The sequence below is a fragment of the Bombina bombina genome, chromosome 5 (assembly GCF_027579735.1).
Source record: "Bombina bombina isolate aBomBom1 chromosome 5, aBomBom1.pri, whole genome shotgun sequence".
NCBI classification, from domain to species: domain Eukaryota; kingdom Metazoa; phylum Chordata; class Amphibia; order Anura; family Bombinatoridae; genus Bombina; species Bombina bombina.
In genome coordinates this window covers 1,017,357,785-1,017,375,833 of record NC_069503.1, presented here as the reverse complement: position 1 = coordinate 1,017,375,833, position 18,049 = coordinate 1,017,357,785, and the positions used below count along the sequence as shown (strand labels likewise).

Genomic DNA, 18,049 nt, shown 5'->3' with positions numbered 1-18,049 from the left:
CACAGCTGCATTCATTACTTTTGGGAAAACCCTACCCAAGCTATAGAGGACACTGAATGAAAACACGGGAGGGTACAAGGGGCGGCCCATTCTGAGGGCACCAGGTCTGAAAACCCTACCCAACAACATCCCACTTCGTCCGAAGCCGAGAACCACTTTGAAACAAAAAGGAAAAGGCCCAAGGACCCTTACCGCAGATAGTCCACAAGCCTTGCTAGAGATCACAGGAACAAGACTCGACTGAGTCAACAGCCCCCAGGAGACACCGTCGCCCAGCAGTTGGTCTCCAAATAACACACCCCTTACTAAAGAAAGGGAACAAACTACCGTATTCTTCCACAAAGAAGAAAAGACACGAAGAAAACATGAATGTTCTTGTAAAGCGCTGCTAAACCCCCTTCAGGGACTCAAAGTGCTGCTCACCTTATCAACCTCGAAAGGAGGACAGCTGGTTAGACCTCGCCGGGGATTGAATTTGCAACCCTCAGATTGCTACAGTGCAGAGTAGCCACAGTGCATTAGTACGCTGAGCTAGCTGTCCAGCTAGCATAAGGAACTCCAAACCAACAGAGACCCCAGAAATACAAAAACCACGGGATAAGACCGGAAGTCTGAAACAGAGAAAATCTTCCCCTAACACAGTGGAACCGCACTCTAAAAAGCAACTGAAGACAAAGGTCCCCAAGTCGCAAAAAGGTAGCTCAGAATACCGAAATATTCAGAAAACCTTGTGCAGCAAGCTCAGGTAGGTCTGACACCTGAAGCAAAAACACTGCACGCTGCAGTCATGTAAAAATGACTCTGAAACTTAAATACTTGCAGGGTAAGCAGAAAGCAGCTGAAGATAGGATCCTTCACATTGCTAAGTCTCCACTAACCAGAGGATAACGTCGCAGGCTATCTAAGAGCCGCCAGTCCTTCCTACAAACCTTGAACATGGAGAAAGGAAAAACCTCAAGAGGCTTACTGTACCTCGAATGCTCCGAGGACGAATTTAGCAGAGCAACAGATCCTGCTCCAATACCGGACCAGTCCAAGCGACAGAAATGTCTGCTAAACAGGGGGGACAGAAAGACCCCATCCACAAGCCCCCAGGGGATGGAAAGAAAAAGGGGGGACTCACCCACCCTAACAGAGCTCGGGTGCCAACCCAATCCGCTACTCCAAAATAAGGCACTCTCAGGGAGAACCTCCTGGGACCAGGAAAAGAGAAAAGTGCAATAGATCTGTTGGAGACCTGTCACAGCTCTCTTAGACAGTCTCTACGTAGAGAGATCAAATTTTAACAGGTGGAACAGAGCCCACAGAGCAGCAGATGCTGCCCCTTACAGAAATAAGCCACCTGATCAAACCTCCTACACACAGGGCAGGACAAGGACCCTCCAGAGAGAGGAAACCCCAGCTCATAAGGAAGACCAACTAACCCCTTAAAAGGGAAGGGCACAGATAAGAACAGCGTACATGTCCACAAGACATGAAGCCATAGTATGATCAAAACATGGACCGAATGAAAAAATCATCAAGACACCACTGTTGACCCAACAGAGAAAAAACTCCTCATGAAGGCCTTAAAGTTTATAACCAGTACCCGAAGGTGGATGTGAACTCTGGCCTTCCTTCTTGCAAGCCCAATGAGCTAGCCCCTATGTTGCAACATAGGGTCCCTGAAAAAACTGGGTCATCCCAAGCCAGTCCACAGGATCATGAGTCTCCAGACATCCAAGAAGGATCCAAGACAAGAACCCTGGACCCGGGGCCCAGAATTGTCCTAGAACGACTCCCCCAGGAAACATAAGATACCCCGTCTGAAGCAATCAGACTCACAGGGGATGAGAATCGGGAAACCCGGAGAACGGGTACAGGACTCACTTGTAATTCCCAGTCCAAAGGGAAGAGAACACTCTTAGCCAGAGGTAACCAACAAGGTGCTAGGCCGCGACAAAGTCACGCAATTTCTCTGGAGCACAAAGGCCCCAAGGGCAACACAAAGGGAAATGAGAACGAGAACAGAGTCACCCGAAAGAGAGTAGAAAGAAAGGCTAGTCTCCATAATCCTTTTAGATTAACGTTCCAGAGAACCACGCCCAAGGAAGAAGAATGCAAATCATCCCCAACCCAGGCAGAAAAACATCTCCATAGCAAAAAGCTTGGAAAAAGAGACAACACCTCCTATCGACACTTATATGGAGACGACTAACTCCCGAAGGAAGACAAAGCCTCACGGCCTTCACTTCCTAATTAAGCGGCCAAAGCCACCAGAAAAACCAGACGAAGTTCAGAAAGTCTCAACCCAAAGGAAGAGAACCTCTAAAAGGAACAAGTTGTAAAAGGACACTTCCAAAGAGACCATGAAAGGCAAAACTGTAAGAACGGCAAAATGAAGGACCTAAATCCTCCAAGCCTCTAACAGACAATGGGAAAGAACACTCTAGTTCCCGAAAAAAATCAGAAACAACTGAGCATGTTGCCACTGATCTCAATGGAGTCCCGGCCCACTAGCTTGAAAGGCAAAAAAGGAATGAACCAATCCCCCATGGCCCTAAGCAACCACGGACCCTCAAGTCCTCTCAGGATGCTAGTTGAAGCTTGTAAAATAAAACAAGTAAACAAGACAAATCATATTGTGATCACTAGGCGCCCTCAACGGACCAACCGGACATAAAAAGGTGCCACGTGTGTGAACTAGGCCTCAAAGACAGAAGGATTTGTACCCAGTCAGGACAAGCCTGAAACCAAGGGCCCCAGCACTGTCAGGGCCACATAAAGTATCCCCCGAGATGGAGGGATAAAGAACAGTCAGACAGACTTTTGTAAATAGTGCGACCACGAGTATTATTCCCAGAGAAGAAAGTTTCCGAAGGAAACATGCAGCCACAACATGAGCTTTAGACCAAATAAAAATCAACCTCACCGGATGAAAATAAAAGATAAGGCAACCCGTAGGTTATCGCCCAGGAAGAACGGACAGACCCACAGGACCAGTCCAACAGGGGTCCGAGACTTCCAAGCTCAGAACTGGAAAAGGATACACAAATAACAAAGACTATAAGAAGATTACTTCATCCCCTTATGTCTATGCATTCAATCCAGTCGAAGATTAAGACTCAGAATCCCCAGACCCATTAAGAGTGGGATCCTCCAGCAACGCCGTGTGGTAACCTCCGGTGGGAACAGGCCACACTCCCTAGAAGGATAAGTAGCATTTGGGTTACCTTCATGCATAGTAAGAGTTGGTGGTAGGGAACTTGTCTCGTGAGAAATAGAATCCCCAGAGGCGAATGGCTCAGTGGGCACCTGATTCCCCGATCCTGAGGAACAGAGCACTCTAAAACGGCTTTCGGAACATAACTGATGGGCATGTATCACCCGGGCCAATTCATATTCTTCGCAAGAAGTAGAGTCTGAATCAGATACATCCGTCTCCAAAAAATCAGAATTCTCCATAACTGGGACACTGATTAAAAAATGGACCAATAAGAAAAATCTAAACGGCACCTTACACCCCCAATGGCTGGGGCACTCACCACCTCCAGAGAACCAGACACCAGCGGACCAGGATTTCTCCGTCGCCACATGGTCAGGAAAGCGAAAATGGAGTCACAAGGTAAACCGTGCAGTCCATGCAAAAGCGTGCCAGACCGTAAAGGCCGCATCACTAGACATAGGCCGTTATGTTCCAAAATAGCCATGAGCCGAAGCAACACTACACAGTAGCAGACAGAATCACATAACAAACATGATTATAAACCCCCCTGTTCAATAACCCCCCTCAGGAGATATTAACCCTTAATTCCTGGATATAAAAAGGAGCCTCACTGAGACCCTATGTTAAAGTTATCCCCGAAAGGTTGTAGCCCCTCTCGGATAAACAGTTATAATTACAATACATCCATGATGAAAGTAAAATAAAACAATGTTACCGGAAACTACGCCGTGGAACAGGAACACAGCCCTTCAAGTGTGACAGATAGTAGCGTTGCTTCTTCCTGGGACGAAAGGCAAAGAATGACTGGGGGATGAGGGAAGTGGGGGAGGTATTTAAGCCTTTGGCTGGGGTGTCTTTGCCTCCTCCTGGTGGCCAGGTTCTGAATTCCCAAAAGTGAAATGAATGCAGCTGTGGACTCTTTCCATTTATGAAGAAAATGGATGCTTTGTAAGCACTGCCTTGGCCTGTCTATACACACATAGTATTAGTGACTATGAACTAAAGTAAAACATTAAAAAAAAACTATTGATTCTATGTAACAAGGTAATAGTAACAGTAACAGAAAATTGTCACTTGAGTTCATGCAGACTAAAGAGACAAACTGCAAAACTATTCTGGGATGGGAGCAAAGTCACAGACTGCCAGACAGAACAGAAGGTAATTAAGTATAAAGGACATCTGGTCAAAAAAGTCTTCAAAGAGCACAGTTTGAGAACTATGGTGTATACTTATCACCTTCTTGTCTTGCCATACACGCAGTTGCTTAAAGAGGATTATAGTTCTAGCAATGTAACTCTCCTATCATTTAGATTTTTATAATACAGTATTTTATTAGTATTATAATATATTTTTAGTATTATAATATTATATTATTATGGTATAGTATCACTACCATAACAGTAATAAATACATTTTTGTGTATATTGCATGTTTTAAATATATTAATATAATTTATAAAAAATGTGTTCTTGCTGGCATATAAGTATAATTGTGATATGTTTGTAGAAATGATTATCTACTGGATAAATACTATAAATAATAAATACACCGCTCCTGTAGTATTCAGTGATGTTTCTTTTTGTGCAATCACAACAGCTTCAGTACTGCGGCATCTCACAGATTCATGCTCCATGCAGATCTTGCAAAGTGAAAGAGCAATAAGAAGAAACACAGAAAACATAGATCTCACAACACAGACAGACAACATGGATCCCACCACAATGAAAGCAAATAACAAACTGGACAATGAACAACACACTACTACACAAACTACAAAAATGCCATGGCAACAAACAAAAAGAACAAACATGACATGACAGTGAAAGGGAAAAAAGAAAAACAACTTTTCTGTGCAAAGACCCAATTTATTACCCCTTTGTGTGGGATTAGAACTAATAGTTAGCCAATCAGACTGCATTCTCCTTGAGTAGAGAACTTTATGAAGGAAGAAGATACCGAATTCTAGGATATACAAAGAGAAGATAAGGAAATTTCTCTGCGCCTAGTGATTTCAATTCATATGCTGCCAAAGACGGCAATGCAAAGAGGAGATTTTTTGTTCAGTTTTGTTTTTCTTTTCTGCACCTTAAGAAAACTACAGTTACTCGAAAATACCCTAGGGCTTATTTAAAAAAAAAACATCCAGTACAGCTTGATCCAGCTTTCTGACGCCGAACTGGGCCAAAAATGTGCAAACTGCGCATTGTTGGCCCTTTTAGGCAGACAACCACTGCATCACACTGCAATCTAAAAATAAGCCCCTCCCCTGTCTCATTATAAAATGTACTAATTAAATGAGTGACAGAGAGCAAACGAAGACCAAATGAGCAGATTAAAATGCAGGCTTCAACAATCTCAGTACCTTCTCGCTATGGCTATGCTCCTCGTTAAGGGTAGTGCTACTACACGTGTCTACCCCAGAGTCTTTAATTTGAGGCTCAGACCATTCCAAATCCTCTTCCAATGAGTGGCCTCCAAAGCACACCATTTTCTTTTGTCTTTCAGACAAGGTGTTAGAATCCGACAAAACTGCCTGCTCATTAGTTTTTCTTTTTCCCCTTTGACTGTCCCCTACAAGTGTGGGATAAAAAAGGATATATATATAGATATATATATAAAAAGAAAATAAAACATGCATAGGTAGAACTAAAACAAAGGGAGGTGTGGAATGATAAAGGAAATTGAATGTTAAGGCCCCACATGTCTCACCAAAGACATAGGGGATGCCTCACTGCTGTGCCAAGACGAATGCTCCAACCAGTTGTGCTCAATGTCACCTGTAAGGATCAGACAGATAAGAAAGTGCAGTAAAAGAAAAGTGAAGAAAGAGTAAAGACATAACATTTGCTTTTCATTTTGCTTTTCTCTTTTAAATTGCGAGTTCTCCAAAATCCTTGTGTTGCCTAAAGATTTCCAATTGGTTACTAAAGGGACATTAATACCATGTTGCCTAAAGATTTCCAATGGGTTACTAAAGGGACATTAATACCATATTGCCTAAAGATGTCCAATTGGTTACTAAAGGGACATTAAAACCATGTTTACTTTGCATCTAAAAAAGGGTATATTTTTTTTTTTTTTAATTTTAGATTTTGAAGAAAAAATACCTTTTTTTTAATTTTTGTTTTATACAAGAAAGAACAGAGCATATTTTGTGCTCTTTAATGATTCAGATAGAACATGCCATTTTTTCCAGTTTACTTTTATTATCTCAATTGCTAAGGACCTTGGTATCCTTTGTTGAAAAGCATACCTAGGTAGACTCAGGAACTAGTTGCTGATTGGGTGCTGCACATATATGACTTGTAATTGGCTCACCAGATGTGCTGAGCTAGCTCCCAGTAATGAATGTAGGCACATTCAACAAAGGATACCAAGAGAATGAAGCACATTTTTATAATAGAAGTAAATTTGAAAGTTGTTTAAAAATGTTCTATCTGAATTATAAAATAAAATGTTTGGTTTTAACACAGGTTATTAATTAAGAAACAGAGTTAATTATTTTTGCTTTTGTTTTAACAAATCTATCACAATTTATATATAGCACATCCCTCTATTGCTAATAAAACATGATGCTTGATTCGTGGCTACTGAAAAGTGGGTACCAAATTTGTTGATATAATATTTATTTTTCTGTTTTTTCTATTTATTTAAAAAAATAATGTAAGCCTTAGATGTTTAAACAGAGTTCTTTCATATGCATAAAAGATTTTTATAAGATTAATGTCCTGTATGAATTGACAAAACACACAAAAAATAAACAGTCTAAAAAACAGTCAATTCTCTATTGCAGTAAAAGTAACATAATATGCAGAAACCATAAATCATTTTCTTAATTGCACAGTATGATGATCAAGGCAAAACTCAAACGGAATCACATGTAAATACATTATTTAACCATTAATAACATCATCAAAACGACCTGTAATAATCTAAATCATTTAAACATTGTGCAAAAAACGTTAATCACCATCTAATGACTAAAAAAGCCATCAAGCCTGATAAATGTTTTCAATCTTTTTCATTTATACAACAAAATACAAAATAACATTGGGAACCAGCAGGACAACAGAGTTTTTTCTTTTTTTGAGAAGTTATCATAAAAAAAATGAATGACAACCATTAAAGTTCATATTTTGTGTTATTATTGAATATGTCACAGAAGCTGATAAAGTAATGAGTCAGTCATATTTATTTACCCACCATAACTTAAAGGGACATCCTCATCTTTACAAGGATATTTATAAATAAATTGAATTTGTATGTATTTTTGAAAAACAAGCCTTCCTTGTATTTACTTTTTTTTTTAGTTATGTTTAAGGGAGCTTGTTGTTGTCAACCAATAGAAGTTTGGTATCTCTCCTTATCAACCAATGAGCAATTGATCCTTGAGTATTATTTGTGCACTATCTGTTTCAATGTATTTAGCAGCACTTTTTATTCTGGAAAATTGCATTTAAAGCACTGCATTGCATTACACCTTTGAGGCATGAGTAAGGGTACAGTTCAAACTCCTAGCTTCCAGAACCCCTTTTTCAGGCTGTACTGCATGTAGGGTCCTGAGAGGTGGTTGAGTGCATGTGCATCATCTCCATGGCAACAGAAGCAGTAACCATGGAAGTGAAATGTGTCCTTTGAATAAAGGTTGAGCTGTGATTTATGAGTGACACCATAGATATATCTGCCACCATGATGGAACACTGTTCTGTACCTAGATCACATGCTGCTCTAATTCCATTTGATGCATCACATTCTTACCAAACTATACAATTTTAACAATGCAACCCGTGTTAACTACTCTATATACTAAGCAGTTCTACAGCTATTAATGTCAACCCTGGATGAGGAAATTTAACAGCAACTGAACCTAGCTCAGTGGCAGTTTCTGTTAAAGGGCTGTATCTGTGGCTGCAATTAGCTTCAAAACACTCACATTTAACACATTAACAATTGTTCTATGAAATTAATATGGACTACAAATGGAGTAATTTACCTGTAACCCTACATAATATACAGAATGTAAGTAAACTGTATTAATGACGTCACCCAATAATTAAAAGAAAGATCTGCCATCACTTCTGTACTATAGCAATTTAAAGAGGCATATATTAATCTTTTTTTAGAAAGGGTGTATTGTAATGGATCAATCATGTATTGAGCACTAATCACCTATCACTATAATTACATAGTCAAAGCTAATAAGTTACTTAAAGGGACATTAAACAATAAATAAATGCTAGATAGAACGATGCATTTACAGGGACAGTAAAGGCAAAATTAAACTTTCATTATTCAGATAGAGCATGCAATTTTAAACAACTCTCCAATTGACTTCTGTAATCAAATTTTCTTCATTCTCTTGGTATCTTTTATTGAAGAGTAATACTAGATAGGCTCATAAGAGCTAAGGGGTGTACGGGTGTCCTTAGTATTCTATGGCAGCAGGGTTTTGGAACATTGTATAACAAAGCCACCAATAATGTTAGAAAACACTAGTTTTACTCTTCAATAAAAGATACCAAGAGAATTAAGTAAATTTGATAGCTGAAGTAAATTGGAAAGTTGCATAAAATTGCTGCTCTATCTGAATAATTAAAGGGACACTGAACCTAAATTTTTTTCATTCGTGATTCAGATAGAGCATGCAATTTTAATCAACTTTCTAATTTACACCTATTATAATTTTTTTCTTCGTTCTCTTGCTTTCTTTATTTGAAAAAGAAGGCATTTAAGCTATTTTTTGGTTCAGAACCATGGAAAGCACTTGTTTATTAGTGGGTGAATTTATCCACAAATCAGTAAGAACAACCCAGTTTGTTCACCAAAAATGGGCCGGCATCTAAACTTACATTCTTGCATTTCAAATAAAGATACCAAGAGAATGAAGACAATTTGATAATAGGAGTCAATTAGAAAGTTGCTTAAAATTGCATGCTCTATCTGAATTACAAAAGAAAAAAATTGGGTTCAGTGTCCCTTTAAAGTTTCATTTTGACTTTACTGTCCCTTTAAAGAAAAGATTAGTCTGAGAATAACGTAGATGTATTTTTTAAAGTTGCATTAGCTGTTTAAATATTGAGAAAATAAGTGTAAAGTTTTATTGTCTATAAAACAATGGGAGCTGCCATGCTGTAAATTAGGTTACCTTCTCTGCTGTGGCCAATTAGGGACAGTTATAAATAGGTCACTAGAGTGTGCAGCCAATGGCTGTGTGGAATATAACCGTGTACTGCACTTCCATTTCTAACAGCAACTGAAAAGCTCACAATTTCAGAATGGAATTACAGGAAAAGAGGACAAAATAAATAATAAAAGTATATTGCAAATTCTTTTTTTAATATATATACAATTTACCATCCAAATCTGCAGCAAACTTGCTCTCTCGTGTATCTTTTTGAAGATTTATTGATTAAAGGGACAGTAAAGTCATAATTAGACATACAATTTTAAACAACTTTCCAATTTACTTATATTATCTAATTTGCTTCCTTATCTTGTTATCCTTTGCTGAAAGGTTTATTTAGGTAAGCTCAGGAGCAGCAAAGAACCTAGGTTCTAGCTGGTGATTGGTGGCGGCATATTTATACTGATTGTCTTTGGCTCACCCATTTGTTCAGTTAGAAACCAGTAGTGCATTGCTGCACCTTTAGCAAATGATACAAAGAAAATGAAATAAATTTGATAATAGAAGTAAACTGGAAAGTTGTTTAAAATTGTATGTTCTACCTAGATCATGAAAGTAAAAAAAAATGGGTATCATGTCCCTTTAATTTAGAAGTGTTTCAAATATGTCTTTTCACTGCTAAAATTCACACACCTGTAGTATTTAGAGACTTAGGGGCCGATTTATGTAGCTGCGAATGCAGCTGATTGGATCAGCAGCCGTGCTCTTCTGTTCCTGAGTGGTACTTTAACTATGTGTTTATCCCCTTTTGTGGGGGTTAAACACATAGAGTTGCAGCCTAGCTAGTGATAAAATGACATGTTCTAACAAATTAAATGATATCATTATATCTCTATAGTGGCCCTTTAAGTAACTTAATTGGTGAGATTGTGTAACAAGTGATAAATTAATACTTTCTGACCTGTCCCCGTGCCCCTTATGAATATTCACAAAACAAAAACTTTACCTAAACCAGACATTGTGTTTATTTGTGCCCTTGTCTAGATGACTTTTAATAAAACAAGTAAAACTGACTTTCATATTATTTATTTAGATATAGGAAATATAGTCTGTTGTTTGTGGGCTCTTCAGCTGGCTAATGTATGCTCAGGTAGAGAAGTCATTTATAGGGACATGAACCCCAAATATTTTCTTTCATGATAGAGCATGTCATTTTTCAAGTTAACTTCTAGTATCTAATTTGTTTTGTACTATTGGTATCCTTTGTTGAAAAGGATATCTAGGTAGGTTCAGGAACTGCTGATTGGTGGTTGTACATAAATGCCTCATAATATTGGCTCACCAAGTGTGTTAACTAACTGCCAGTAGGGCATTGCTACTTCTTTAACAAAGTATACAAAAGAATGATGCAAATCAGATAAATAGAAGTAAATTGGAAAGCTGTTTAAAATTTTAGGATCTTTCTGAATCATGAAAAAAAAGTGTGTTTAATGTCCCTTTAAATCTGGCCAGAGTATTTTCATATTTCTTCAAAAACATTTAGTGGTTAAAGCAGTGCTCAACAAATTTGTTTAAAAATTAGGAGCCAGTAAGGATATTTAGAAGCCAGACATTCTTTAAAGGGACACTGAACCCACAATTTTTTTTTCTTGATTCAGATAGAGCATGCAATTTTAAGCAACTTTCTAATTTACTCCTATTATCAATTTTTCTTAGTTATCTTTCTATCTTTATCTGAAAAAGAAGGCAGCTAAGTTTTTTTTTATTCAGAACTCTGGACAGCATTTTTTTATTGGGGGATGAATGTATCCACCAATCAGCAAGGACAACCCAGGTTGTTCGCCAAAAATGGGCCGGCATCTAAACTTAAATTCTTGCATTTCAAATAAAGATACCAAGAGAATGAAGACAATTTGATAATAGGAGTAAATTAGAAAGTTGCTGAAATTTGGGTTCAGTGTCCCTTTAACCCCTTAATGACAACTGACGTACCAGGTACGTCATGCATTAACAACCAGTTAATGACAATAGACGTACCTGGTACGTCAGTTGTCTAAGAGAGTGCTGGAAGCGATCGCAATCGCTTCCAGCAGCTCTCAGGGTATTGCAGTGATGCCTCCATATGGAGGCATCCTGCAATACCTTTTTAGAAGACTCCGATGCAGAGAGAGCCACTCTGTGGCCCTCTCTGCACCGGTAGCGATGGTGCCGGTTCGTTGGTGGGTGGGAGCATAACAGGGAGGCGGGTGGGCGGCCCATCGCTACCCGGCATCCGGTTCCTGTAAGTGCAATGTGCACGCCGGGTGCCGGGAGCGTGCGCGTGCGCGCGGGCGATTAGCTGGCCACTGACACCAATGAGGAGGGAAGAGGGGGGAAAAAAGATTTTAAAAATATAAATATATAAGGATCTGGGAGGGGGAGGGGGTTGGGGTATTGTGGGGGGCTGCTACACTACAGAAAATATTAATAATTGCAAAAAGAGAAAAAGATACTTTTGTTTTTGGGGGCAAATTGTGCCAGTACTTAAGATGGCGGGGACAATTGTGGGGTGGGGGAGGGAAGAGAGCTGTTTGGGAGGGATCAGGGGGTGGGATGTGTCAGGTGGGAGGCTGATCTCTACCCTAAAGCTAAAATTAACCCTGCAAGCTCCCTACAACCTACCTAATTAACCCCTTCACTGCTGGGCATAATTTACGTGTGGTGCGCAGCAGCATTTAGCGGCCTTCTAATTACCAAAAAGCAATGCCAAAGCCATATATGTCTGCTATTTCTGAACAAAGGGGATCCCAAAGAAGCTTTTACAACAATTTGTGCCATAATAGCACAAGCTGTTTGTAAATACTTTCAGTGAGAAACCTAAAATTGTGAAAAATGAATTTTTTTTTAATTGTTTGCTCGCATTTGGCGGTGAAATAGTGGCATAAAATATATCAAAATGGGCCTAGATCAATACTTGGGGTTGTCTACTACACTACCCTAAAGCTAAAATTAACCATGCAAGCTCCCTACAACCTACCTAATTAACCCCTTCACTGCTGGGCATAATTTACGTGTGGTGCGCAGCAGCATTTAGCAGCCTTCTAATTACCAAAAAGCAACCCCAAAGCCATATAAGTCTGCTATTTCTGAACAAAGGGGATCCCAAAGAAGCATTTACAACCATTTGTGCCTTAATTGCAGAAGCTGTTTGTAAATAATTTCAGTGGGAAACCTAAAGTTTGTGACAAAATTTGTGAAAAAGTGAACTTTTTTTTTTATTTGATCGCATTTGGCGGTGAAATGGTGGCATGAAATATACCAAAATGGGCCTAGATCAATACTTTGGGTTGTCTTCTAAAAAAAATATATATACATGTCAAGGGATATTCAGGTATTCCTGACAGATATCAGGGTTCCAATGTAACTAGCACTAATTTTGAAAAAAAGTTGTTTGGAAATAGCAAAGTGCTACTTGTATTTATGGCCCTATAAGTTGCAAAAAAAGTAAAGAACATGTAAACATTGGGTATTTCTAAACTCAGGACAAAATTTATAAACTATTTAGCATGAGTGTTTTTTGGTGGTTGTAGATGTGTAACAGATTTTGGGGGTCAAAGTTAGAAAAAGTGTGTTTTTTTTCATTTTTTTCCTCATATTTTATATTTTTTTATAGGAAATTATAAGATATGATGAAAATAATGGTATCTTTAGAAAGTCCATTTAATGGCGAGAAAAACGGTATATAATATGTGTGGGTACAGTAAATGAGTAAGAGTAAAATTACAGCTAAACACAAACACTGCAGAAATGTAAAAATAGCCTTTGTCATTAAGGGTAAGAAAATTGAAAAATGGTCCGGTCATTAAGGGGTTAAGGAGCCAAACAGTGCTATTTGTATATGAATATATGGGGAACAAACCAAAAAGTTTCTGATTGAAAATAAAGTTAAAGGTGCATATTTTGATATTTTTAAACTAAACAAGAAAGTGCAGGTCTGTACACAGCTGCTGAGTAGAACTAAAGCTTTCTACTGTATAAGAAGGAAGACTCCACAAATCTACTGACAGTGACATGAAATGCAAGCAAATAAGATATTGTGCAGGAAAAAAGCACCCATAAAAAAAGAAGTTGTAATATATTTTAAGGTGCTTCAGACTAAAAGATCAGGCTACAGGGAGTTTTCCGGTAGGGTATTCTCAGAAAGGCATCCCATTTACGGCTAGATTACAAGTAGTGCGCAAAATATCAGACGGCATCAGAACTTCAGTGCAGCAAAGGGGGTAAGTTGCACATTGATGGCAGCAAATTTTAATATATACTGCATGTATATGATTATATACATCTATATTTATGTGTTACTGTGTGTATATACTGTATATACATATTATACATCTATATTTATGTGTTACTGTGTGTATATACTGTATATACATATTATACATCTATATTTATGTGTTACTGTGTGTATATACTGTATATACATATTATACATCTATATTTATGTGTTACTGTGTGTATATACTGTATATACATATTATACATCTATATTTATGTGTTACTGTGTGTATATACTGTATATACATATTATACATCTATATTTATGTGTTACTGTGTGTATATACTGTATATACATATTATACATCTATATTTATGTGTTACTGTGTGTATATACTGTATATACATATTATACATCTATATGTATGTGTTACTGTGTGTATATACTGTATATATACATATTATACATCTATATTTATGTGTTACTGTGTGTATATACTGTATATACATATTATACATCTATATTTATGTGTTACTGTGTGTATATACTGTATATACATATTATACATCTATATTTATGTGTTACTGTGTGTATATACTGTATATACATATTATACATCTATATTTATGTGTTACTGTGTGTATATACTGTATATACATATTATACATCTATATTTATGTGTTACTGTGTGTATATACTGTATATACATATTATACATCTATATTTATGTGTTACTGTGTGTATATACTGTATATACATAATATACATCTATATTTATGTGTTACTGTGTGTATATACTGTATATACATTTTATACATCTATATTTATGTGTTACTGTGTGTATATACTGTATATACATATTATACATCTATATTTATGTGTTACTGTGTGTATATACTGTATATACATATTATACATCTATATTTATGTGTTACTGTGTGTATATACTGTATATACATAATATACATCTATATTTATGTGTTACTGTGTGTATATACTGTATATACATTTTATACATCTATATTTATGTGTTACTGTGTGTATATACTGTATATACATATTATACATCTATATTTATGTGTTACTGTGTGTATATACTGTATATACATATTATACATCTATATTTATGTGTTACTGTGTGTATATACTGTATATACATATTATACATCTATATTTATGTGTTACTGTGTGTATATACTGTATATACATATTATACATCTATATTTATGTGTTACTGTGTGTATATACTGTATATACATTTTATACATCTATATTTATGTGTTACTGTGTGTATATACTGTATATACATAATATACATCTATATTTATGTGTTACTGTGTGTATATACTGTATATACATTTTATACATCTATATTTATGTGTTACTGTGTGTATATACTGTATATACATATTATACATCTATATTTATGTGTTACTGTGTGTATATACTGTATATACATATTATACATCTATATTTATGTGTTACTGTGTGTATATACTGTATATACATATTATACATCTATATTTATGTGTTACTGTGTGTATATACTGTATATACATATTATACATCTATATTTATGTGTTACTGTGTGTATATACTGTATATACATATTATACATCTATATTTATGTGTTACTGTGTGTATATACTGTATATACATATTATACATCTATATTTATGTGTTACTGTGTGTATATACTGTATATACATATTATACATCTATATGTATGTGTTACTGTGTGTATATACTGTATATACATCTATATTTATGTGTTACTGTGTGTATATACTGTATATACATATTATACATCTATATTTATGTGTTACTGTGTGTATATACTGTATATATACATATTATACATCTATATTTATGTGTTACTGTGTGTATATACTGTATATACATTTTATACATCTATATTTATGTGTTACTGTGTGTATATACTGTATATACATATTATACATCTATATTTATGTGTTACTGTGTGTATATACTGTATATACATTTTATACATCTATATGTATGTGTTACTGTGTGTATATACTGTATATACATATTATACATCTATATTTATGTGTTACTGTGTGTATATACTGTATATACATATTATACATCTATATTTATGTGTTACTGTGTGTATATACTGTATATATACATATTATACATCTATATTTATGTGTTACTGTGTGTATATACTGTATATACATATTATACATCTATATTTATGTGTTACTGTGTGTATATACTGTATATACATATTATACATCTATATTTATGTGTTACTGTGTGTATATACTGTATATACATATTATACATCTATATTTATGTGTTACTGTGTGTATATACTGTATATACATTTTATACATCTATATTTATGTGTTACTGTGTGTATATACTGTATATATACATATTATGCATCTATATTTATGTGTTACTGTGTGTATATACTGTATATACATTTTATACATCTATATTTATGTGTTACTGTGTGTATATACTGTATATACATATTATACATCTATATTTATGTGTTACTGTGTGTATATACTGTATATACATATTATACATCTATATTTATGTGTTACTGTGTGTATATACTGTATATACATATTATACATCTATATGTATGTGTTACTGTGTGTATATACTGTATATACATATTATACATCTATATGTATGTGTTACTGTGTGTATATACTGTATATATACATATTATACATCTATATTTATGTGTTACTGTGTGTATATACTGTATATACATATTATACATCTATATTTATGTGTTACTGTGTGTATATACTGTATATACATATTATACATCTATATTTATGTGTTACTGTGTGTATATACTGTATATACATATTATACATCTATATTTATGTGTTACTGTGTGTATATACTGTATATACATATTATACATCTATATTTATGTGTTACTGTGTGTATATACTGTATATACATATTATACATCTATATGTATGTGTTACTGTGTGTATATACTGTATATACATATTATACATCTATATTTATGTGTTACTGTGTGTATATACTGTATATACATATTATACATCTATATTTATGTGTTACTGTGTGTATATACTGTATATACATATTATACATCTATATTTATGTGTTACTGTGTGTATATACTGTATATACATATTATACATCTATATTTATGTGTTACTGTGTGTATATACTGTATATACATATTATACATCTATATTTATGTGTTACTGTGTGTATATACTGTATATATACATATTATACATCTATATTTATGTGTTACTGTGTGTATATACTGTATATACATATTATACATCTATATTTATGTGTTACTGTGTGTATATACTGTATATAAATATTATACATCTATATTTATGTGTTACTGTGTGTATATACTGTATATACATATTATACATCTATATTTATGTGTTACTGTGTGTATATACTGTATATACATTTTATACATCTATATTTATGTGTTACTGTGTGTATATACTGTATATACATATTATACATCTATATTTATGTGTTACTGTGTGTATATACTGTATATACATATTATACATCTATATTTATGTGTTACTGTGTGTATATACTGTATATACATATTATACATCTATATTTATGTGTTACTGTGTGTATATACTGTATATACATATTATACATCTATATTTATGTGTTACTGTGTGTATATACTGTATATATACATATTATACATCTATATTTATGTGTTACTGTGTGTATATACTGTATATATACATATTATACATCTATATTTATGTGTTACTGTGTGTATATACTGTATATACATATTATACATCTATATGTATGTGTTACTGTGTGTATATACTGTATATACATATTATACATCTATATTTATGTGTTACTGTGTGTATATACTGTATATACATATTATACATCTATATTTATGTGTTACTGTGTGTATATACTGTATATACATTTTATACATCTATATTTATGTGTTACTGTGTGTATATACTGTATATACATATTATACATCTATATTTATGTGTTACTGTGTGTATATACTGTATATACATATTATACATCTATATGTATGTGTTACTGTGTGTATATACTGTATATACATATTATACATCTATATTTATGTGTTACTGTGTGTATATACTGTATATACATATTATACATCTATATTTATGTGTTACTGTGTGTATATACTGTATATATACATATTATACATCTATATTTATGTGTTACTGTGTGTATATACTGTATATACATATTATACATCTATATTTATGTGTTACTGTGTGTATATACTGTATATACATATTATACATCTATATTTATGTGTTACTGTGTGTATATACTGTATATACATATTATACATCTATATTTATGTGTTACTGTGTGTATATACTGTATATACATCTATATTTATGTGTTACTGTGTGTATATACTGTATATACATATTATACA

At 34.6% G+C, this 18,049-nt stretch overlaps 1 protein-coding gene across 4 annotated transcripts in view; it reads right to left on the bottom strand.

Moving 5' to 3' along the window:
- The window catches only part of RIMS2 (regulating synaptic membrane exocytosis 2), a 1,281,054-nt gene that overhangs the window by 534,576 nt on the left and 728,429 nt on the right, over positions 1–18,049 (bottom strand). For 2 of the 4 annotated variants that reach the window (XM_053715268.1, XM_053715269.1), the window contains exon 5: positions 5,568–5,776. In XM_053715268.1, coding sequence (XP_053571243.1) covers positions 5,568–5,776 — 209 coding nt within the window. Of the gene's footprint in view, positions 1–5,567; positions 5,777–5,914; positions 5,983–18,049 lie in introns of all 4 variants that reach the window. The other 2 variants (XM_053715270.1, XM_053715271.1) reach the window with 1 other exon arrangement.